The sequence below is a fragment of the Sceloporus occidentalis genome, unplaced genomic scaffold, assembly GCF_023333645.1.
Source record: "Sceloporus occidentalis isolate IW3139 unplaced genomic scaffold, rSceOcc1.0.p SCAF_3, whole genome shotgun sequence".
Classification (NCBI taxonomy): domain Eukaryota; kingdom Metazoa; phylum Chordata; class Lepidosauria; order Squamata; family Phrynosomatidae; genus Sceloporus; species Sceloporus occidentalis.
The window spans coordinates 12372316-12398070 of NW_028316983.1; the positions used below are offsets into that span (position 1 = coordinate 12372316).

Here is a 25755-nt window from a genome sequence, read left to right on the forward strand (position 1 = left end):
ATTGAAATACCATACCTCCAAAGTGACTTGAAGCAGCTTTATTTTGGCCTGTCTGTAACAGGCCATGGTTCCTTACAAAAGATCTAATTTTGTGAAATGAAGGACTGATGAATTTCAAATTGCAGTTAACAACAACAACAACAAATGAATTGCACAGGTAGTTCAGATGTTGCCAAGGAGTACTGGTGACTCTGCTTAGTCATTATTGGCTCATTGAAGTCTTTGCATAGGATCTAATGAGAAAATAATAAGGAAAGCACAGGTAATTCAGGTGGTGGCAGGAGGAGAGGAGGAGGAGATTCCCCCCCCCCCCCCATAGCTGGAAGGCTCAAGACAAGTGGATGTGAACAAAAGGCAAGTGGAGAATGCCAGTTTTGGCTTGGCCCAATGAAACCATTTAGAAATAAACAATCCAGAGCTGTGAACCATGTCCCCTAATGTGATTTTCATCTGTAATCAAATGGTGCCCCAGTGAACATCAAAACTATGGGTTGGTTTTTCTGTGGATTCTCATAAGCAACGGATTGGATGAGAACTCTGCTCTTTTTGTTCCCTCCTCTCTTTTCCCCAGCTGATTTTTCTTTCCTCTTTCATCTCTTTGTGCTCTCAAAAGAATAAGGCGAACAAGAAGGAATGTACAGAGAGGTGGTGAACTGTGCTGGTGCTCCACAGTGTTGCCAGATTTTAATGAATGTCTGTGCCTGGGCCAAAAGGAGCTGGCAGGATTCACAGCGGTGGCCGTGAGACCTGAAAGCTTTGAAAATTGGCAGGTTATGAAAGCATGAAAAAAGGGAGAAGGCAAAAGTTTCTGTCTGCCTGGGAAGCTTTTGATTTGTATCGCTGTAAAGCCCTGGCAGAAGCCCCCAACAGGAGGGGAAATCTAGGAGACAGGTACCCCTGTGCTTGGAAAACAAATAATTGATGGATCTGGCCCTCTCCAATGCAGCTGACAATATTTATTTATTCAAAAATATTTGTAGCCCCATACCCTGTCATGCAGCCATGACAGTTAAAGTGTAATCCTAATGCTATACTTGGGTGGTGTGCCCAATTTTATTTTATTTTATTTGAAGCCCCATTGTATTAAAAGCCAACAAACAAAATCTCAACTTTAAAACTGGTTTTTGGGAAACAAGTGCCTCTTTGGAACAATATATCCTGGCCACCTGACAGAAGCTGAGTAAGGATGGAGAGAGACTAGCTCTCCTTAGGAGACAACTAAGGCCCTGCCTCACATTCTTGCCAAGGTAGCCACTTGGGATGGTTGGACGCTTGACAGGCCTCTCCATTGAGGATATCAAATTTGAAGCAGGTTGGTAAATTATTGTTCTTGTTGCGTGCTTTCAAGTTGTTTTCAACTCATAGCAACCCACAAGGATTTCTTGGCAAATTTCTTTAGAGAGGGGTTTGTCATTGCCATTCTCTGAGGCTGAGAGAGTGTGAGTTGCCCAAGGGTCACCCAGTGGGTTTCATGGCTCAGTGGGGATGCAAACCCTGGCATCCAGAGTCTTAGTCCTACACTCAAGCCATCAAGGCAACCTCTTAAACTATCCTCACCCCATAAGAGTTTTTCAGGTGAAAACAACCAAGAATCATATGATACCTAAAAGATTAATCAATTTTATTCAGCATAAGCTTCTGTGAACTCCAGCCCCTTTCACTAAACTGGCACAAGACTCTGTTATTGATTTGGTTCATCAGCCTAGCAGTTATATTCCTGGAATATTTCCACTGAAGATAATTTGTTTAAAAGGCATTATCTTTTCTTTGGCATATTTGAAATGGCTAGATTGGGTTGGGGCATTTCTGGGATACTACTTTATTCTTTAAGATAGAAAGGGTGGGGATGAGTTGTTGGAGCCAGGGCAGATGATGATGCAGAAGGCAGGTTGAAATCTATGTTTCCTGATAGATTTCTGGGTCATTTGCAAGGGTTTCTGACTCTTTAATGTTTAACAATAGAAGGGAGAAAAAACATTACCCCCAACCCAAATTTAAGCTACTAAAATGGAGAAAATTGAGGGGTAGGGGATATCAGATGTTCACATGAAAAGATTGTGAGTTAATTCTGATGCAGAAAAGAAAACGTACTCCAAAAGCTGAGTATGTACCATGCTAGGTGGGGGTGGGGGGGTTTCAAAATAGTAACTCTCCCAAGCTTTGGCTCAAAGGCATGGTATTCTTTAATGGTAAGTGTTTTCTCACTCCAGCCTTTGCATTGCACTGGACTCACCAGAAAAAGCCAAAGCCTGTGGTCTTTCCTTCCCTGTTCTACAGCATCCACCAAGGTTGTATCCAAGACTGGCATAACCATAGTGGAATTATTTTCTTCCCCTTGACTCCTGCTTGGGGAACAATTCAGCAGGAGATTTTCCTTTGTGATATCCTGTTGATTTCCATGGGGCATGTACAGGAGAATTTCCAAGCGGACTGCACACCATGGTTCAGATATTTCAGCCACCCACTCTTTGCTGTACTTTTAGCAGCACCTAGCATTTCCACTCACCTTACTGTGAAATAATAGGAATAAAATCCTAGTGGCTGCTATCATCTTCTGCATTTCTCTTATTTCAGTGCAGGAAACACCGGGAGGAGGCATCTGATAATCTGTTTAATCTGCACTGACTGCAGGTGCGCTCTCTCTCTTTTTCTCTCTCTCCTGTTGCCCTTTAAATTGTATATCTACTGTTACCACCTGCTATTCCTTGTAAAATTAAACAGGCTGTGGAAGCCAAAGTGGAGTGGAATTCAAGTTTTCATTGCATTTGCAACTTTAAAACAGATTTCCCCAATCTGATGTCTTCCAATTGTGCTTAGCTATGACTTCCATCATCCCCAGCTGGCATAGCCAGTTACTGTGCTGGCTGGGGATGATAAATGTTACACCCCAACACATGTAGAGGGCACCAGGTTGAGGTAAGATTCCCAGGGATCAGAATGTCAGTGCAACCATAAAGCATGAGCAAGAAACAGAAGATAACCTGTGTTCAGTAACAGGCCTTATCTGATAAGGGAAATACCCTTGTGGTTGTTACAATGAATACATGGTTGTAATTTGGAATACAGTAATTCTTGGGGCAGTAGGAAGCTCCCCTAGCTATGAAAGACGTAGGCTGTGAAGGAGTAACATTCCAGCCCATCTGGAGGTCATCACTTCTGGAAAGTTGCCCTAGAGGTCCAATAGAGTCCAAACTAGTATATTCTCCAGCAGAGTTGCAAAAGATTTGTCTCAGAGGTGGCATTAAATTGCAAGGATTCAGCCATGGATGTGGCTCTTCATTTAATTGGACAATTGTACACTCCTAACTAACTGATTATATGAATTTTATTTGGCTTGCATTTACATATGAATTCACCAATAGTAATGAAGCAAAAGACCTTGTTTTGGAAGATAAAAATGTGTGTTGCATTTTTTCTTTAGCAAGTGGTGGTATTTTTAAAAAAATAGGGCTGCTGCCAATTAATCAATGGCCATAGAGCCTTTATTACTGTGTAAATCCTGTGCCTTTGTGACCTACTCCTTAGTCCTGGGAATTTGGATGGGACCGAAATTGGAAACATTGAATAAATGTTTGTTTTGACCTTACTTAATGTTTTGACTGCCATTCTATGGATTTAAACTGACAGAGAACCAAGTTCTGTTACATGCCTTCTAATTTATGATTCTGCATCATCGAGAGCCAGTGTGGTGCAGTGGTTTGAGCATTTGACTAGGACTCTGGAGATCAGGGTTCAGATCCCCGCTCAGCCATGTAAACCCACTGGGTGACCTTGGGTGAGTCCCACAATCTCAGCCCCAGAAAAGCCCCATGATAGATTTGCCATACGGTCACTGTAAATCAGAAATGATTTGAAGGCACACAGCAAAAAAGAAATCTTTGTTTTACTGTATTTGAAATATACAGAACTTTTTCAAATATACAGATATAGCTCATTTAAAAAAGTAGATTTGTTCCTTGACATTACTTCTTTCATAGAAAATATAGAGAATACATACCAAAGGCAAAAATAACATGATCAGAACCTTTCATACACCACAAAAACAAAAGCAGTTCAATATGTTTCAGCAAACTTTTTATTCAAAACTAACAATATGCTCCTATGAAAAGAAACAACTAGTAAGTCAGAAAAGCCTTGCATAAGTAAACAAAAACACATTGGGCCTACTAGAGACTACTTGAAAGCTCCTTCCAAAATGCATCCAGGGATGATATTTTTTTTCCTTTATGCAATCTCCTCTTTCCTTACGACTTCTATTTTGGTGGCCAAGCTTACGTTGTTGTTATGTTGTTGTTCTTTGTAACATGTTGGGGGTAGGCTTATCTACTTTCCCCATTTCTTTCTGTTTTGCTGTTCACACATCCTCAGCAAGGGATTTGGTAACAGCTACAGTACTGTAGAATCAACTGTAGATTCTTTCCTAGTTCAAGCTGGATTGCATTATTTATTGCAGACACACTGCTGCAACATGATAGCCTGGGATTTGTTTTGTTTTGTGTTTGCAAACCTCTTTCCCCATCTTCCCCATGCCAATGCTGCTAAAAATTAATCTAGATAGAGGACTAGGAAGAAAAGGGTGGCTGTGCACAAATAATTTTTTTTTCATAAAAAGGAGTTTCTCAGGATCTTTGTTAATAACTGTGGTATGCCTGCATGTTTATTGTTATTATTTGATACCTTTCAATGAAGGGTGATTTATAAATATCCTGAGAAATAAATGGAATGGCCAATGATGGATGGGACAAACTCTGTCCAATTCAGAATTGCCTTTAATGAACAGAGTAGTAGTTTCCACACTAAAGTGCTGTGGTTACTTGGTTAGGTCACATACCAGTGGTACACCACATTTTGAACAACTGCAGTGTTATAAACTGATACATTTTTAGTATTTTTCTTCTAGTACCACAATTGGAATTTGCAGCCTCTTAAATTAGGGTAAAATAATGTTAATCCTTTGTATGTCACCTGTATGTTTTTGTCATTGAAGCTCAATGAATTCCCTCTTCTGAAACAGAGGGAGTTGGTAAGTCAATAAAGGTTAGCTGTGAAGTTGACTATATTTCTGAGATTTCAGATGGATAACAACCTTTCCCAAGAATGTTTGCAGCCCACATCTTATACTGTAGAAAGTATTGAAGATTGCAACTTCTTTGACATTTTGTGAGAAAATGAAATATTTTTAGCCGTCATGCTTTTTAAAGGAACACCTTAAGAACACAACAGCAGGATTCAAACCAGAAGGCTAATGAAAATCAACCCACTTTGTCACTTGCCAGATCCCAAGACTTATTTAGATCAGCTCACCCCTTTGGGATGATGTCTTTTCCACCACTGTTACTCCTTAAGAACTCCAAGAGTGAAATGTGATTGTTTTAAAGTATGTGTGTGTGAGCCTTCAACTCATCTAAATAGGATTTTGTTAGGCAAATAATACTCAAAGGTGATTTGCCGATGCCTTCCTCTAAAATACAGCCTGCAGCACCTGGCATTGCTTGATACCCCTTCCCATCTGTGCACATATACTAATAACTAAGGAAGGATATAAGGAGTGGTGGGTACCATTTGAACTTCCAGATGTTTGGATTACATCTCCCACAACTCCTTATCATTCTCCATGCTGGGTGGGGCAATGAAGGAGACTCCAGCACACTCCAAGGCAGCATATCCCACTGTTAAATAGCTCTTACTGTCAAGATGTTTTTCCTAATCTCTTTTCCTGTAACTTGAATCCATTGCTTCGGATACTATTCTCTGGAGCATCAGAAAACAAACTTGCTCCATCCTCAGTATGACATCCTTCCAAATATTTAAACAACACTATTATATCACCTCTTAACCTTTTCTTCTCCAGGCTAAACATGCCCAACTCCCTAAGCCAGTCCTCCTAGGGCAAGGTTTCCAAACCTTTCACCATTTTGGTCGCCCTCCTCTGGACACACTCCAGCTTCTCAACATCTTTTTTAATTGCAGTGCCCAGAACTGGACACAGTGTTCCAAGTGAGGTCTGACCAAAGTCTGATGTGATATTAGAAATAAAATCTTAATGGTAAGAGCTGTTCAACAGTAGAATGTGCTGCCTCAGAGTGTAGAAGATTCTCCTTCCCTGGAGGGTTTTAAAGAGGCTCGATGGCCATCTGTTGAGAATGCTTTAAGTATTCCGGTATGGCAAGGTCTCTTCCAACTCTATAATTCTATGATTCTAAGACTATTTTCTGTGTACTTCTGTGATTAACTCACTAGTTGGTCTCTACTACATCATCTCAGCCTTTTCATCTGCAATATAGTCCATTACATGGTGGCATAGGCACCCTGTGGTAGCAGGAGCCCCATTACAACCATGCTGGTGGACATCTTTATCAACAGTCTTTGCACATTTTCTATAGAAGGTGGTGATGATTGCCAGCTGATTAAAGGAAAGTCAGGAAGCATCTGTTGATCAGGTTCAAGTCCCTTGCATGAGCCTTGGCAGCTCTTTGGATTCCTGCTGTGCTGTCCAGTCTTAAATCACAGTCTTATGATCATATGGTTGAGAGGGGATGGGATTTTGCCAGTAATCTGTAATAAGGGAGGACTGAGATAAAAATAACTCCTGTTTAATTGAGTGGTGACATTGACAGAGTGACTGAGCTATCAAGGAAGTTTTGAGAAGGGGAGCAACGTACAAGTGCAGCTGTGTGTGTTTGCATCTATTGAGGCATAGTATCAAATTTCCAAAAAGAACCCATATGTTTCAGTGAATGTTCAATATAGGCACACCTCCATTAATAAAAGCTTTGCCAAAAAAACTCTTTTTCACAAAGCCTTCTTATACTTACCCATCCACCCTTTCCTCTTTGCCCTATGTCTACATGGACTTGTTTAGTAGTATTGGCATTGGAATGATGGCAAAGTAGGGCTGGGGAAACACAGACTTAATGGTGTCATTTGCAGCAGCCAGTCTGCAGTCACTAACTGGGCTGTCACCCAGTGCAGAGGATGTCACCCGGGAAGGATGTGCGTTCACTCCTCCTACTCTGGAGGGGGAGGAGGTCCCAACTGGATGTTACTCCTCCTCTGGGGTATCACCTGGTGCAGTCTGCACCTCCTGCATCCACCTAGTGATGCCACTGAGCAATTCAATAAATCTTAAGCTGGGAAAGAATGGCTGGTGCTACTGTGCTTTCCTACAACAGACAGGGTAAATAGCAGCTGCCTCCAGAATCCCTAACTGAGTGTACATGAACAACAAAACACAGAAAATGGGGGTTAAAGTGGTCTCATAGTAGACTGTGAGTAGATTGGCTTGCCTCAACAGCTATCTCCAGCATGTTAAAAAATAAGCATAGTTCTATATTAAGCTTGGGCACCAAAATGGAAGTCAGAAACGTGAAGATGAATGAAGGAAAAAAACATCCCTAGATACATATTGGGAGAAGACTTCAAGTGAGCTCTAGCAGGTTCAGTTTTTGTTTTACAGCTTCCCTGAACTGGTTGGGTCCCCCCCCCCCCCCCAGATGCGCTTATTGTTACTTGTAGACAAAATGTTTGCTGAAACATGTTGATTTGCTCTAGGGATAGAAACCTGTCCCTAGTCTTTCTATGTCATTCCTGCCACTAGTACCAAATTTTCAGTTAAAGAAGCAATGTCTAAGAACACATTTACTTCATGTGCATGTATTTTCCTTCTCTAGAGTTTGTATAACAGGAGTGGACAAAAGATCAACCATGGTGGACCAGTGCCTGTTGTTTGCTAACATTGTTGTAAAGAATGCAGAAGTAGGGAGTTTGTGGTCTGATCCTACAAAGCATTCCCCATATTCTCAAGCAAGAATGCATTGTCAGTAAGATTCAGTGTGAATTATTTATGCCTTAGCTGTTCAGTGTATATTTTTATTAACATGTTGGTGGGCTACAGGCCATGAAATCCCCCCTCCCAACACATCTGCTGTGTTATGGCATAATTGTTATATCTGTTAGCCATAGCAGAGGCCTTGCTGCTTAAATTTACCCCTACATCAATAACATACGGTATACTTGATTTTACTATTGGCACCACTAGAAAAGAAAAACAAACAGATAAAATGGTCGATAGTACAGATGCCTGCAAGATATTTTACTGGAAATATCCATTTTAGGAAAAGAAGACAGATGATGGAATGAAAAGGATTGTGTCCTCAGGAAAGAACTGCCCGTTCCAAGCTCTGAAGCCAAGGCCTTCTCTAACCTTCTGCGCTGTTTTATCCATATGACTGCCTCCTCCTCCTGCTAACAATATAGCCAGGAGGTTTCCATGACCCATTTGGGATCAGGCTTTGGCATTTCAGTCTCCTACATAAAATGTTGGAAATATCCTCTCTAGATGCATGCATGTGTTTTAATATCCCTATGTCACCCATCTCTTATGGTCTTTGGAAAATGGAGCTGAAGATGCAGTGTAGGGGAAATGCACCACAGAATAAATGAAGAGGTAGTTTAGGAATACCTGGTTAATCCAAATGAATTCAAGTCTCAAGGTTAAATGAATTTCGGTCTCAGGGTTAAAAACACCAGAGGAATTTAAGAATGAAGGATTACATTGTAATTGGTTTTTATACAGACAGTTACAAGAAAGATATATAATGGACAATAAGCAGAGTAGTATGCATTGGGGGAGACTTACAAACATAAAAGAGTGGTTTGATCCTCACCCCTGAGATCATGTTATGTGACTCCAGATGACCTTGGATTGCTGCATGTCCAGTATTGCCAGCATATCCATTGGCTGAGGAATGCTCAGAGTTACAATCCCTTAACATCTGGACATGATCCTATGCTTGCATCAACCATTGTTGTTATGGGCCCTGAAGTTGACTCCAGCTTATCACAGCCCTATCCTAGAGATTTCTTAGCAAGGTTTATTCAGAGGAGGTTTCCCGTTGCCTTCTCTGAGGCTGAGAGAGTGTGATTTGCCCAAGGTCACCCAGTGAATTTCCATGTCTGAGTAGGGGTTTGAATCCTGGTCTCCCAAAGTTCAAGCCCAGTACTCAAACCACTACAACAGGCTTGGTTCTATGTTTCCTAGATCATACTTAAATCCCATTGATTCCTGTGGCTTTATTCTAAGTATAACTAAATCTGGGTCCATTCGATGTATTACAGTATTTTAAAATCTACAAAAATAATCCTGCGTGGTTAGATCACTATTACATTTCATGCTGCAAAATAAATTGTCACATCCTGTTTCTAAAAGTGTATAACTTGGCAACTAATCTTAAATTTTCATTGTCTCCTGTGAGCTTTGACTCTTTAGCCATATAATTTTATTGCTGGGATTCTTGTAGCATTCTTGTCTCTCTTTCTTTGCTGCTCTTGTTCCCATTGATAAATTTTAAAGTGATAGACAGTTATGCTTCATCTTAGTCCAGTGGCTTGTGAAAACTTCTGGCACCATCCCCTAATTACAGGATCCAGTGAACCAACTAGCTTCTGCTGGTATTCATCTGCTCCTGAAGGCTTATTCTTCATGAAGCCTGACATTTATATCTCATGTACAATATGCCATTAAATTTGACGATCCAAGGCTTCATTTACAGATACGGCTTTCCGTGTATTGAAATAAAATCCCTGTTGCTTTTAATGCTTCACTTGCCTGAACTACAGAGCCATAACGGTGATATATTGGCACTATCACTTGGTATTTAATTAATATATGCCTCTCTCTATCGGCCCTTTTCTTCCCTCCTCATCCCTTTGCTATGTGATTGTACAGACTAGATGGGCTATAACAACATAACCAGATTTTTCTGGTTTCAAATTGACTTTTCTTATTCTTGCAATAAGACACATAGCCCTATTCTGCTTTCTCGAGTGAGGTGGGGAGGATGTTTTTGTAGTATATCTTAATTCTTACTTGATAGTAATGGATATCTTTGTTCCAGACACAGCAGTTCCTAAGTATTGACTGTTTTATAATGTCGTTCACAATGTTTTCCTCTTGGAAATTTCCTCCATTGGAAATCAATGCATCACCCGATCAAGAGGGGGCATAGGGTTTTGATGATCATTGCTTGTGGGCTACTCTAGATCGGTGCTTCTTGAACCTTAGCCTAATCCTTTTCACATCCATGTATCCATCGAGGCGCGCTACATGCCTTCCATTGGCCTCCAGGCATTACAGAGGATATTGGGCATTACAGTATCCCAAGTGTTACAGAGGATACTAGGCATTACAGTATTCCAGGCATTACAGAGGATATTTGGATGCATTCTGGGGTGCACACCATCTGTTTTTGTGACTCATGCCTCTCCTGGCTTGTTAGCCCTCTGGTAAATGTGATCTGGGTCCAAAATATACTGCAGAAATAATCCAGTGTGAGACCGCTTTAACTGCTCTGACTCAATACTAAGGAATTCTGGGAACTGTAGTTTTGTGAAACATTTACCCTTCTCTGGCAGAGACCTCTGGTGCCACAATAAACAAAAATTCCCAGGATTCCCTAGCACTGAGCTAGGGCAGTTAAAGCAGTCTCAAACTGGATTGTTTCTGCAGTGTGTTTTGGACCCTAGTTATGCAGACAAAAAATGTGGTCACAAGGACCTATTCTTGTGTGCCTTCAAGTCATTTCTGACATAAGGTGACCCTAAGGCAAACCTGTCAATGGATCTTCTTGACAGGATTTGTCAGAGGCAGGTTTGCCATTGCCTTTTCTGAGTATCACTTGTTCAACATTAGCCAGTGGATTTCCGTGGTCAGGTGAGGATTTGAACCCTGGTCTCCTGGAGTCCTCTCCCAAAGGGAAGGAATCATGTATCAATGACACCAGGGAAAATAAAAAATATATGTATAGAGTGAAGGGGAGAGTTGTACTGTGTGGTGTAGTGGTTTGAATGCTGGACCACGACTGTGGAGATCAGAGTTTGATTCCCTGCTCATCCATGATATCCACTGGGTGACCTTGGGCATGTCACAATCTCTCCACCTCAGGGAAGGGCAATGGCAAACTTCCCCTAACAAATTTGCCAAGAAAACCTCATGATAGGGTTGCCGTAGTTGGAAGGAACTTAAAGGCACACAACAACAGCAACAACTCCATAGAGTTGCATTGAGATGACAGGACAGCACAGCAGCAAGACTTATATTGTTTTCTAATAATTAATAATAATCAGGAATTTGTGATACTTGGAGAATAAGGCAAAAACTGGGAAACTTACAGAAAATGTGGCCGGGTTTGGAAGAGACTGATATATCACATCTCACCCTACTGGGCTCAGTTTCAATTTTGGGGCTTAGTTTTGTTTTATTTTATGGTTTTCTAAACCTCCTCATGCCACTTAGAGCTGTTAGGCCTGCAGATATTTTAAAAACCTGTTAAAAGTCAAGTAGGGAATGGGGATTTAGCATATGTTGAAAAGGGTTACACTCCTTCTGAAATCTCAGGTTCATAGTTTACAGCTACTTCTAGACTCAGATTTGAGTTTGGATTCCCAGGGTTCCAGCAGTGGCCAGGGGTGTATTGGCACAGCTAAACCTAGCGCACCAGCTGTACTTGTTTCTTGAAATGTCAGATCTGGGTATCGTGACTCATGCCTAGATTATGTCCTGTTTGGATTCATACTCTGTATGGGGCTGCCTTTGGAAACTATTTGGAAATTTTTGTGGGGCCTAAAGGTCAGGCTGCTGGTGAGGGCTGGTTGCAAGAAACATTACTCCTTCTGTTGAAACAGCTTCAATGGCTACCAGGCCATTTCTGGGCTGACTTCAGAGTGCTGGTCTTGACCTTTACATACTTGGTTGGATCCAAATTGTATGAAAGACATTATCTCCCTAAATAAGTGTACTTGACTTTTAAGATCTTCAGGGGAAGGGTTTTCTTTTGGTCTCACCACCATCATAGGCATGTTTGGTGAAGTTGGGAGAGAGCCAGTCTTTGTGGCTGCTCACAGATTATTAACTGTCATAATTTCATCCTGTGGAATCCTGGGATTTAAAGTCTGGTGAAGCACTAGAAATCTCTCGCTATGAATTCTAAATATCCTCCCCTAAACTTCAGATGCCCTAATTCCATAAGATGGAACCATTGATGATGGTGATGATGATGAATTTTATTTCTTTCCCACCTTTCCTCAAAGCACATTAAAATACAAAACACAACAAAGTTCATAAAACTGACTGTTAAAATACAGTACTCTAAAACTGTTAAAATACACACATAAAGAGCACAATCTATTAAATATGTGTGACATCATACTGCTATAACTGGGTGGTGCACATGAGCCTTTGGTTAATTTGAAAGTGGTTCTTTAGACCACTAAGCCACCCCCACCCCATTTGCTGCATTTGTGAATGCAGAATGAATATTAACATCTGGATACCTGGAACTTCATCTGCTGAACATGTAGTGTTCAAATCAAAAATGTTACCTGATTTCTTGTATATGCTGCAATTGGAGGAAATCTTGGGATTCATGTGGAAACAAGGAATGGTGTCTCTCAGATCTTCCTTTTGCAGGATACTGATGCTATCTTGCCCTAGCTAAACACAGTGGAATAGAAATGGGGACAGTTGATATAAGTAACATGTATAATGAAACCAAAGGCATAGCCGTGTTATTCTGGAAAAATCAGTAAGCCAGGGGATCTTGCAGCACTGTTGAGACTAACTAAAAGAAAGAAGCTAGAAGCATGAGAGTTTGTAGACTTGAACCTACTTCCTCAGATGCAAGTTTGGAAAAGTATGTTTATTGTTTGGTAATCCCAGTTCAGGGCAGTGTGGTGCTTTCTTCAACTATAGTGAGTGAAATGCATCTGTTAGTGTGGGCTGTAGCTTATTATTATCTATTTATTTATAGAGCACCATTGCTGTGCATTGCTTTTTACAAGTAAAAAGAGCAACAAAATAGCTCCCTTCCCTCAGGCTTACAATTAGGATATTTTAAGCCATAATAAAATCTGTTATTCTTTAAGAGGCCAGAAGGCTTTGCTATAATATAGTCACCAACCCTCTTATTAAGCCAAATATAAATACCCTTGGCTACTTCTTTTTTAAAAAATGTTTGCCTGATCCAACAGAGCAGCGTTCCTGGTTGCTTTTCTCCCAATTCCCAGCTTCTAGCTCATCCTTTCTCATAAAACGTTCTTATCTTCCTGAGCAGAAGTCTTCCTATTCCACTTCTCTTTCACCCCGACTGCCTTCCTCCTGTTCCTGCTAGACAGACTCTTGATTATTTCTCTGGCTGTGTTTCTAGATACGCCTGCCAGTATCTCAGAGTAACTTTATTCAGCAGCCTTCTCAATTGAAAGACTGTGAGAGGTATCCCATGTTTTATAATACTGAAGTGTTGGCGAATACATTCCTACACACTGCTGGGCACCTGAAATTTGGCATTCCTCTAGAACAGGAGTGGGCAATTTTTTCCTCTTAGCAGCATTCCCACCAGAGGTAATCTGAAATGGGGTTTACATGCCAGAAGTGGATCAGACTGAAATCAGTAGTGGATAGAGCTGGAACCAAAAATATAAAGGTCCTTATTGTCTGTTTCTCCCCTGCCTCTGTGTTTCTCTGTGTGTCTTCCATCCAGCTGCTGAGTGTAGGACAGAGTATCCTTGCTGAAACTCTGATCACTAGCAAAGAGATTTGGAAATTAGGCCAATGACCACATACAGTTTGGCTGAGGTTGCCAGGTTGCCCAATTTCGAATGGCCAACTCTTCTTTCTTTCTTACTTTAAATGTATATTTATCACAGAATGCAAACCTCAACCACAGTTATTGTCTTTATAACAGTCAGTCATATAAAATTGTATGCTTATTCACAAATCCATCCCCCCTCCCCACATTATAGGCAGTATAATACAACTCTCATTGGGTTCATCCTTATAATATGAACTACACTATTTCATTTATTTTAATATCATATTACATTTATAGTACATTCCACTTCTTTACAATAGATTTGAGTCCCTTTATACATGTTCAACTAAGTGGCATTTATGTGTTTGTAGTTCTTGGTCTTTCACTTCGTAGCAATCTAATCCTTCTACCACTTAGCTTTGAGCAACTATATGTCATTGTTCTCTAAGACCTTGATTCATATATTATGTCTTAAATTTCACTTTTTCATACTCAATTATTTCTCTGCTTTGAATCTTTTGGTTAATTAATTTCTATGTATAATAGTTACAGTATCACCCCATTTTTCTGCCCAAAATTTTAGCATACAACTCCAGTTTTCTTCAGATAGCTAGCTCTTCTAAAGAAATTATTCAACCTTTTGGGGTGTTGGAAAGTATTTGTTTTTTAAGGTGTCAAGCAAATAATGCTTTGCTTGATCTATTGCAATTTGCATGCTTTATTATTTTTTTGTCTGTATACTTACAGACAACACAGGAAACTAATTTTAGCCAGATGTATACATTTGGAGGTCTGTCTGGGTGTGAGTACTGTGGCACCCGTCCTCTGTAGTCAAAGTGAACTAGAAAACATCTCCTGTGGAAGCTATCAGTATTTTTTCTCTCTGTCTGTCTGAGAACATAATGATTGACAGCTGTGAAATTCTGGCCCCTGAATTATCTGTGTTGCATTGCAAAAGAGATCACCTTCCCACAGGCTGTTTACAACCTCCAGTGAGCTTGACAAAGCAAGCTCTTTGGTTTGCTGTCCACCGTTGATTGCATTCAAGCCTATATTTTATTACATGTAAAAACTGGCATGAAGTGAGATCCAGGCATTCTGAGATTCTAGATTTTCATTTATGACAATTTAAATGGCATGAAGATAGGGTTTCCAGGTCAGGATTATTGCAAACCATGAGACTTGGAGGGCCAAAACCTGAGACTTGGAGATCTCTAGGCAATGGGGGGCAGGAGGGGAGGCCCTGTGTATGTTACAGGAAGCAGCCTCTGATGATGATGATGATGATGATGATGATGATGATGATGATGATGATGATATTGTGAAACCTTAAGCACCAATTAAAGCTGGACCGAATATGGTATTGAAATAAAAATTGGCAGATCTAACAAATAAGATACACACACCTTTCAAGTCAATGCCCTCAGATTCCTTCCACTTGCAAAGGGGACTGAAGAAGAGGCCCCGAACCGTGAGACTCAGGCCCAGGCTATGAGATTTGGCAACTTTACTTGCAAATGTGGTGACCATGCCCAGTGAGGGAACAGGACTGAGAGAGACTATCCTATGACTTTCAGCTCCTAGTTTTTCCGTGATTACAAGAATGACAGGCTGAAGATCCATATCAATAATTTGCAAATCTGAGAGGTGACATATCATAGTGGTTTGAGTGTTGGACCATGACTCTGGAGACCAGAGTTTGATTCCCAGCTCAGCCATGAAACCCACCAGGTGACCTTAGGCAAATCTCATCCTCAGAGGGAGGCAATGGCAAATCTCATCTGAACAAATCTTGCCAAAGAAAACACCATGATACATTCATCTTAAAGTTGCCATATGTTGGAAACAACTTGTGAAGGCACACAATAATGACAACAATAATCATATTGGCGGGTTACAGACCGCCAAAAAGCGGCGGCCTGTACCCGCCCCTTTCCCCGGTGTATTGGGGCCTCAGCGGCCAGAGCGGCAGCTGCTGAGGTCCCGATCCGCCACTTTACGGACCGCGGGGAAGCGGCAAAAGGCCCCTTCTCCGCAGCCTGGAAAGGGGTGTCCTTGGGGCTTCAAGCCCCAAGGACACCCCACAGCGGCGGGGAGGAGGAGAAAGGGGCCGCTTGGCCCCTTTCTCCTCTGCGTCGCTGGCGCAGCCATCTGAAGGCTGCGCCCAGTGACACAAAGCCAAGAAGGAGCTCTGAAACGGAGCTCCTTCTTGCGCTGCGTAAAGGACGCTCTAAGCGCCCTCGTGCAGCACGATGGCGTCACGTCTGCGCCGCCTCATTTGGAGGCGGCATGTTCGTGACGCCATCATGGCAGCCCCCATGTAGATGGGGCACCGCCATCTTGTACGTCCTCAGGACGTATTAGGCTTGGGGGCGTCAAGAAGTGACGCCCCTTTTTAAAACTAGGACGTCCTGAGGACGTCCCTTATGGCCGTTTGTAACGCGCCATAGATTATCACTGGGGATGACATTTCATGGTGCAGAAGGTTTATCTAAGTGAAAAGTTCTTGAATACATTGTCAGTCCTAGGGGGATATTTCACACACACCCCAAAATGATTTCTTTTGTGTTGATAAGCATTGGGTTTGGCATTTGCTTCCAGCCAGCAGGTTTGCCCTTTATGGTAGGAATAGCATTGTGGTGATCTGTGCACATCCTTTCTCCAACAGTTAGCAACTGAGAACATCCTCGTTTCTGTTTTTTCCATTCTCATATGCACCATAGATAATAGAAAGCATGGAATATGTATGATGAGGTTCGTGTTGTAATTGCCTCCACCCTCACTCCCGGTCTCTTTGAAGGTATGTTTTCTGTTTAATGTACAAACAGAAAATCAAGAACAGCAAACAAAAGAAATTTGCTGAAATACTCTCATGTATTCAGAGTAGAAAGCTACCACCAGCTAGGTACTGTTCTGATCTTTGGCTTTGCAACTAGTATTGCAAGAGGACCTAGGAAATTTTTGTGGTAATAATAACTGTATGGAATGGCAAAACTTGTAAGAGCATTTGAACTACTTGGAAAACAAATATTGGGTATGCCCAAAGCTTGGAAATGCTACTTTGTTGGATCACAATTCCCAGAATTCCCCAGCCTTGAGAAGGTTTCTGGAACTTGTAGTCCAACAAGTAACTTTTGGGTTAGGCTTTGTGCATATCTATTTGTATGGGAACAAATGTCCAGTATCACTAAACTAGTCTTCTTGTCTTTCCTTTATGGGTATTTGGTCTCTGCTTTTTCTCTTTCAGCAGTTCTAGTGATGTAGGGGCAAAGTTTTATCTTCTCTTTGGTTTGTGTTATAAATCCATCGGATGTTGAAGAGAAATTGGCAGAAATAAGCCGACTTGATCTAATGAACTGTAAACCAAAAGCTAATCTCATGCCACTGACCTCCTGTGGCCTATTCTTGGGATAATTCCATTAGTCAATAAAGTGAGGATTATGATTACTTCCCAGGAAGCTGGAATGATGGCAGATAATACTGTGTGTCATAATATACTCTTTAAAAATAAATAGTTGGCTTAAGTAAGTCCTCCAATGCTGAACAAAACCAAGCACTTTTTAAAAATTCCTTTAAAATTTCCCAGCAATAAAGTGTTACAATTGCTTAAAAGCAGAGGGGATGGGTTGTTTTATTTTATTTTGCTTTGTTTTAAAATCCTATTGTGATATGGAGTTGTCATAGTACATGTGCTTAATCCTGACTACATCAACTAAAAATGTTTTAGTTGGTTTAATTGCCTTTTTACAATCATTTTTGGTGAACTGATAGGAGAGCTTCGCTTCATCCATCAATTAATTTTGAACATTGCACAGTGTGAGAGTCATGTAGCTTTTAGGATGTCAAGAAGAGAGGTTTTGTTTGATGGTTGCTTTCTTTTAGGGCACATGAAAAAAACCCACTATATATACTCGACTATAAGTTGACTATAAATCGAGGGCAGATTTTAGGGCCAAAATTATGGATTTTTATATGATCCATGGATAAGTCAAGGGTAAAACTTACAGGCATGTAACAAAGGATCTAAAGGATGGAACAAGGAAAACAATGCCAAAGAATTTACAAGATTCCAGCAACTTTAACTGTTTGTTCTCACACTAAAGCCTGAATGGATGAGAGAGCAGAGGAGGGCCAGTGCTTTCAAGACAGATTTCACTCTTGCCTTTCACCAGAGGATAGTTCATTTTTTAATAAGAGTTAAAGTGCAGTGTTTACATTGGCCCATAGATAGGTCAACTCAGGATTCATGGGTCAATTTTTTACTAAGATTTCTAGATTTATACATGAGTATATACAGTAAGCTTTTTTTTAAGTACAGCTCATTGATTTATAGTCTGTGATGCTTCAGGAGGCTGTCAAATGACAGTGGATGAAGAGCTGGTGATCTGGGAAACAGAATGGCTGAAAATATCTCCATCTATCCCTGAACTCCATCTACTTTTATTCTTCCAATGGAGATAAAAGACATCTTTGCCAGCGACCCATTCACACTACAGAATTATAGCTGTATTATTTCGCTAATTGCCATGGTTCTGTCCTATGGAATTCTGGGATTGGTACTTTAGGAAGAGGCATTTAGAATTTCCAGCTCTAGTACCTCTCCATACTACAGATCCCAGGATTCCATAGGACAGAGCCATGCCAGTTAAAGTGGAATAATAATAATAGTGTGAATGGGCTCCAGGATCGCAAGGCCTTAAAGAACTAGAGAGGGAATAGAACAATAAACAGCAGATATTATCGTCCAATTAGTCTGATATCAATACCAGGAAAGATTCTAGAGCAGATCATTAAACAAAGAGTCTGTGAACATCTAGAAGGCAATTCCATAATCACAAAAAATCAACACGGGTTTCAGAGAAAGAAGTCATGCCAGACAAATCTGATATCTTTCTTTGATAAAATTACCAGTTTGGTGGATGAAGGGAATGCTGTGGATATAGTATATCTTGATTTCAGTAAGGCCTTTGACAAGGTTCCCCATGACATTCTTGCAAACAAGCTTGTAAAATGTGGGTTAGACAAGGTAACTGTTACATGGATCTGTAATTGGTTGACTGGCAGAACCCAAAGGGTGCTCAACAATGGCTCCATTTCATCCTAGAAAGAAGTGACCAGTGTGGTCCCACAGGGTTCTGTCCTGGGCCTAGTGCTATTCAACATCTTTATCAATGACTTGGATGACAGAATTGGGAGCATACTTATCAAATTTGCAGATGACACCAAATTAGGAAGAGTAGCTAATACTCCAGAGGACAGGATTAAAATTCAAAATGATCTGAATAAACTAGAAAGCTGGGCCAAAGCTAACAAAATGAACTTCAACAGGGAGAAATGTAAGGTACTGCACTTAGGACAGAAAAATGAAATGCACAGACGTAGGATGAGGGACACCTGGCTGAATGAAACTACATGTGAAAGGGTTCTAGGAATCCAAGTAGACCACAAGTTGGACATGAGTCAACAGTGAATGCGGCAGCTAGCAAGGCCAATGCGATTTTATCCTGCATCAATAGAAGTATAGTGTATAGATCAAGAGAAGTAATAGTGCCACTCTATTCTGTTCTGGTCAGGCCCCACCTGATGTATTGTGTCCAGTTCTGGGCACCACAATTCAAAAAGGACATTGAGAAACTGGAGCGTGTCCAAAGGTGGGCGACTAAAATGGAGAAGGGTCTGGAAACCATGCCCTATGAGTAGGGTTGCCATAACCCGGCTGCAACCGGGTTTTTCCCGGTTTTGGCGGCACCTGCCCGCTCCCGTCACAGGTGCCACCAAAAACCGGGAAAAGCCCAGTTGCAGCGGGGTTGCTCCGCAACCCGCGGGGCCTCGCTGGCCTCCTCTTCCTCCACCTCGCATGGCCGCTCAGAGGAAGAGGAGGACAGCAAGGCCTGGGGCGGAGGAGGCGAAGGGGGAGGCGGCGCCTCCTGCGCGCAGCCGTGCCAACCTCCCTGCCTCCCTGCAGCCTCCTCCCTCCTTTCTGGTCTCCGCGGAGGCCAAGAAGGAGGAGAGGCCCCGGCGATCGCCGGCAGCCCCGCACCTTCCTTCCAGGCCTCCGAGGAGACTGAGGCCTCCGCAGAGGCCGGGAAGGAGGGCGCTGGGCCGCCAGCGATTTAATTCTGAAATGTAGGACACTTTTTAGTTTCCTACATTTCAGAATTTTGTTCTGCATTTTTACCGGTTTCGAGGTCCTCATTTAGGGCAACCCTACCTATGAGGAAAGACTTAAGGAGCTGGGGATGTTTAGTCCAGAGAAGAGAAGGTTAAGAGGTGATACAATAGCCCTGTTTAAATATTTGAAGGGATGTCATATTGAGGAGGGAGCAAGATTGTTTTCTGCTGCTCCAGAGACTAAGACCTGGAGCAATGGATGCAAGCTACAGGAAAAGAGATTCCACGTCAACATTAGGAGGAACTTCCTGACAGTAAGGGCTGTTCGACAGTGGAACACACTCCCTCGGAGAGTGGTGGAGTCTCTCTCCTTTGAGGTCTTTAAGCAGAGGCTGGATGGCCATCTGTCGGGGATGCTTTGATGTCGATTTCCTGAATGGCAGGGGGTTGGACTGGATGGCCCTTGTGGTCTCTTCCACCTCTATGATTCTATGAATGGGTCAGTTAGAAATAACCAATTGATGCTTTGCACAGCTAAGGTAAATTGATGTATTGAAGCAGTGTTTGATTGATGGAAGAGTATTCAGACTGTTGTATTATTGTTGTTAGGTGCCCTCAAGTTGCCTCCAACCCATTGTGACCCTGTGAATGAAACATCTCCAAGAACCCCTATCCTCCACTGCCTTGCCGAGATCTTGCAAGCCCTTGCCCATAACCCCCCTGATCAAGTCTATCCATCTGATTTGTGGTCTTCCTCTCTTTCTTCTACCCTCTACCTTTCCTAGCATTATTGTTTTTTCAAGTGATCCGTGCCTTCTCATTATGTGGCCAAAGTACAATAGCCTCAACTTGATCATCTTAGCTTCCAAGGAGAGCTGTGGTCTGATCTGTTCAAGAACCCATTTATTTGTCTTCTTGGCTGTCCATGGTATCCTAAGTACTCTTTTCCAGCACGACATTTCAAATGAGTTGATTTTCTTTCTGTCTGCTTCCTTTACTGTCCCAACTCTCGCATCCATACATGGTAATTTTGGATACAGAAGTCTGAACAATTCTGAATTTAGTGTTCAATTGTATGTCTTTGCTCTTCAGTATCTTTTCCAGTTCTTTCATAGCTGCCCTTCCCCTTCCTAGTCTGCAGTCTCCATTCTGGTCAATGTTTGGTCCTAGATATGGAAATTCTTCAACTATTTCAATTTCCTTGTTGTTTAGATTGAATTTGTGTATTTCTTCTGTGGTCATTATTTTTGTTTTCTTTACAGTATATTCAGCATCAGATCTGCCTTTGCACTTTCAACTTTGATCTTTGTTATTAACTGTTCCAATTCCTGTTGTATTATACAGAACCCCCATGCTTGTAATTTATTTTTATAGTGTTTTGTGCCTTAATAAAACTCTAGCTCTGTGCTTGGATTTCCTGGGAACAGAATTTTATTTGTTTAGCACAGTCGACATTCCTATACATCGTTGTCTTTTCTTTTGTGCACAGACTTTATGTTTGTCAAGAACATTTTTGGCAATAAATCTAAGGCAAGCTTTTGTGTACAAAAATGGCTCTCCTCCACCCTTGAAGGTTGTGGCTCACCATTGTTATGAGCAAATTTAAGTGGCAGCTTCTATAAGAACCTGTTCCTAACCGTGATGGTCATTAGTAATCCAAATTCACTGAAGTAATGGGCATATTTCAGTTGACATTAAAAATAGAATGAAGAGCTGAGAAACATCTTAGAGAAAACAGTGCTCCTTATCAATGGAAAGAGACTACTTTTAGACCTGTGATTTTCCAACTGTTTTTTGGGACAACCAGAAGGTACGCTAAGGAGGAGACAGGCAGCAGGAGAGATAAATCCTTGAAATATGTTTTTTAAAATTATTATTACTATTATTATAGATGTTTCCCTGACCTGGGTAGCTGCAAGAAAGTGATAAGGCTGTGTTAGGGTGCATTCTCAGTTCCAGTGAGGTGTCTGGAAGGCCCAACATGCCTGGCTAGCACTCGGGTAAATAATGTATACTGTAGAACATGGGTGGGCAGAGTGTGACTCTTGGGCCAATTTATGCCCAGGAGATACCTTTTTTGACTTCTGCTCACCTTCTGTTGTTAAGAAAAGGCCTCTCCTAGACCTAAAATGTCAAGGAAGGTCCCAAAACATGCTGAGAATGACTCTCATGTCATGTCTCCTAGAAGGCATTTTGGGGGGGGGGGGGGAATAATTGATTTTATTTTATGGGAGGAGGTGTAGGGTGGTGAGGTCCTCCAAGGGCAAGGGTTAGTGCACTCCCCTACCCTTCCACAGTTGCCCAACCCTGCTCTAGAACATATTTCAGAAAACTGTACTTTGCAATGAGCAAATTTTCCTTGAGTGACGCTTGGAAGTTTCTCCGTAGAAGCAAATTGTTATCAACAGTGTTCCTGCAGAAAGTTTGAGGAAGCTTGTGGGGGAAACAGACATAAGCGTATACGGATGCTGTTATATTGACAGCTTGTTCATCTCGGAGACCATGAACTAATATTGTTCGCTCTTCGTGGTGTTGTGCATTTTTGCAGAAGGCGTTTTATCTCCCAGCGCTGCTCTCTAGAGTTTTTAGAAGACATAGTGGAATGTGCCAGTGTCCGAAGGTACTTGTTCAAAAGCAGCATTAACCTTCTCTCGTTGCATGCTTGGCAAATCCTTTTTCTCCCTTTCACCCTCTTCCAAGCCAAATACCTAAGGCCCTGCATGCATGTTCATTCCGACTGTAACATCTGCATCCTTTTTATTCTACCTTTTTCTCCCTCATCCAGAATGCTTACCTCTGTCTTTCTTTCTGTAGAACCAAGCACATATCTGGATCTCCAAGACACAAGGGCTTGAAGAAGATGCATTTCATTAAGAACATGAGGCAGTATGACACAAGGAACAGCAGGTAAACTTTCCTTTGACTAGTTCCAGAAGGATTGTCATGTTAGCTTTCTACAGCAAAGCCAAGAGTCCTGTGGTACCTGAAAGAAATTGTGAGCCTTCATGACCTGTGTTCCATTATTAATACTGTCAGTTGACCAAGGAGTTTATCACATAAGGTTAGTATATCACAATTACAGTAGGAGAATAGCATCTTTGGCAGATCATTAAAAAGAGAGTCTGTGAACATCTAGAAGGCAATGCCATAATCACAAAAAGTCAGCATGGGCTTCAGAGAAAGAAGTCATGCCAGACAAATCTAATCCCTTTCTTTGATAAAATTACTAGCTTGGTAAATGAAGGGAATGCTATGGATATCATATATCTTGATTTCAGTAAGGCTTTTGACAGGGTTCCCCATGACATTCTTGTAAACAAGCTTATAAAATGTGGGATAGACAAGGCAACTGTTACATGGATTTGTAATTGGTTGACTTACCGAACGCAACGGGTGCTGAACAATGGCTCCTTTTCATCCTGGAGAGAAGTGACCAGTGTGGTCCCACAGGGCTCTGTCCTGGGCCCAGTGCTATTCAACATCTATATCAATGACTTGGATGACAGAATTGGAAGCATTCTTATCAAATTTGCAGATGACACCAAATTAGGAGGAATAGCTAATAACCCAGAGGACAAGATCAATATTCAAGATGACCTGAATAAACTAGAAAGTTGAGCCACAGCTAACAAAATGAACTTCAATAGGGAGAAATGCAAGGTACTGCACTTAGGGCGAAAAAATAAAATGCACAGATATAGGATGGGAGACACATGGCTGAATGAGACTATGTGTGAAAGGGATCTGGGAATCCAAGTAGACCACAAGCTGAACATGAGTGAACAGTGTGATGCGGCAGCTAAAAAGGCCAATGCAATTTTAGGCTGCATCAGTAAAAGTATCGTATCTAGATCAAGGGAAGTAATAGTGCCACTCTATTCTGCTTTGGTCAGGCCCCACCTGGAATATTGTGTCCAGTTCTGGGCACCACAATTCAAAAAGGATGTTGAAAAACTGGAACGTGTCCAAAGGAGGGCAAGTAAAATGGTGAAAGGTCTAGAAACGATGTCCTATGAGGAACGACTCAGGGAGCTGGGGATGTTTAGCCTGGAGAAGAGAAGATTAAGAGGTGATATGATAGCCCTGTTTAAATACTTGAAGGGATGCCATACTGAGGAGGGAGCTGACTTGTTTTCACTTGCTCCAAAGACTAAGACCCGGAGCAATGGATGCAAGCTACAAGAAAAGAGATTCCACGTCAACATTAGGAAGAACTTCCTGACAGTAAGGGCTGTCCGACAGTGGAACACACTCCCTCAGAGTGTAGTAGAGTCTCCTTCCTTGGAGGTCTTTAAACAGAGGCTAGATGGCCATCTGTCGGGGATGATTTGATTTGGATTTCCTGCATGGCAGGGGGTTGGACTAGATGGCCCTTGCGGTCTCTTCCAACTCTATTATGATTCTATGATTTATCACAACCTTTCATGCTTATCCTGTTGCTGCTTTGTATTTCAGTCGTTGGTAGAGAGCGCCTTTTCATTGACAGATTTTCCTCAGGTGTGATAAAGACCTGCCAAAAATTCTGTTATCCTATTGTAGTTGTGCTTTGCTAGCCTCCTGTGATAAACTCTCAAATTGTTGATGACAACACATAATCATCATCATGCCATTATCATCTATGTATGGTCAAATGCTAACATCCAGTGTTAATGCCATTATCACTACTTTCTTAGGGTGACCAGATGTCATAACCACAAAGGAGGACAGTGTTTTGGTCCATCTAGCTTAGTATTTTCTACCCCAGGATTGAGAAACCAGCTTCATGCTTTCCTGTGTTCTTGGACCCATTTCCTTAGGCAAAATCTATCAAAAGTCATGTTCCTGTGATGGGCAAGTCTGCATCACCCCTTCCCTTTTCCCTCCACCTCCTTTTCTCTCATCATCCCCATCTAGAAGACCTCTGGAACAAGGACAGGTTCTGTTGCTTAGAAAGGACTTTTGAAATTAGTCCATGGTCCACAGTTTGCATGTTACTTTTCTATTTTGAATTGTTATCTATGATTCCCTAAGGCCTCACACAAAGATCCTGTTTAGCTCTGCCCCCTAAGAGACCTTTAGGGCCTTTTATATGGAAGCTACAGCTTTGTTCCTGAAGTATTGGCCTTCCTAACTGAAAACAAGTTAACAGCAGTGGTTGGTGGGTTAATATCTTCCAGGCTCAGACTGGCGTGATGTAACTTATACTTACAAAGCAAGCACAAAATAGTGTAATTCTGTTAGTGAAAGGCTAGGTTCCCACTGCTTACAGAAAGCCCAAATGTTTATGCAGGAAGCTGAATATGGGTACAAAATGCTATTGATGACTCACGGTACTCTTCTCTCTTGTCTCCTTTCAGGATAGTATTAATTTGTGCTAAACGAACATTATGTGTGGCTTTTTCAATCTTGCCTTATGGGGAGAGTTTACGGATCAGGTGAGTATTTCTTATTTTTGTTAGACTAATTATTTTTAATTGATTTTACCTTTGAAAAATGACACTTCTTTCTTAGGAAATAGAATTGCAGTACTGGTAAGGTTTATTGTGTAAGCACTGACTCTGATCAGTGAGACACAACTGACATTCTGAGAGTCTTAAATGGGCAAATATTTGTCACCTTGAAGGCTCTAGTCCTACTGATTGCATAAGAAAACTCATTTATTTACTTTATACCCCACTTTTCTCTCAGCATGGAACCTAAAATGGAATTTAAAGCAGAAATTAGCAAGGGTCATAATAGAGGTGTGTCTGTGCTCCTGTGCCATTTACTCTTGTGCTGTTTGAGATCTTACTGTTCCATTATGTGCCATGTTGTCAGCATAGATTTTGTTTTAAAAATTATTATTGCAATTAAAACGTGTATCCCACTTAGAAAAGTACATGATATTGTCCCAATCTTTCTGTAAATATCTTTCTTTATAAGCATGGTGTGGGTGATCTTGAGCAAGTCACATTCTCTCAGCCTTTGTTTGTGTGTGCACACATGTATGCATGTCTTCATGGTGTTTTTTTCCCTGACTTATGGTGGCCCTAAAGTTGAATGCATCATGGGGTGTTCTCTTCTTTTTTTTCTCTGAGGC

The 25755-nt window shown here is 41.5% G+C and overlaps 1 protein-coding gene across 2 annotated transcripts in view; it reads left to right on the forward strand.

The window, feature by feature from the left end:
- CABLES2 (Cdk5 and Abl enzyme substrate 2) overlaps positions 1–25755 on the forward strand; it is a 57584-nt gene that overhangs the window by 14474 nt on the left and 17355 nt on the right. For both annotated transcript variants that reach the window (XM_089513655.1, XM_089513656.1), the window contains exons 2-3: positions 22512–22604; positions 25034–25111. In XM_089513655.1, coding sequence (XP_089369781.1) covers positions 22512–22604; positions 25034–25111 — 171 coding nt within the window. The remainder of the gene's footprint in view (positions 1–22511; positions 22605–25033; positions 25112–25755) is intronic.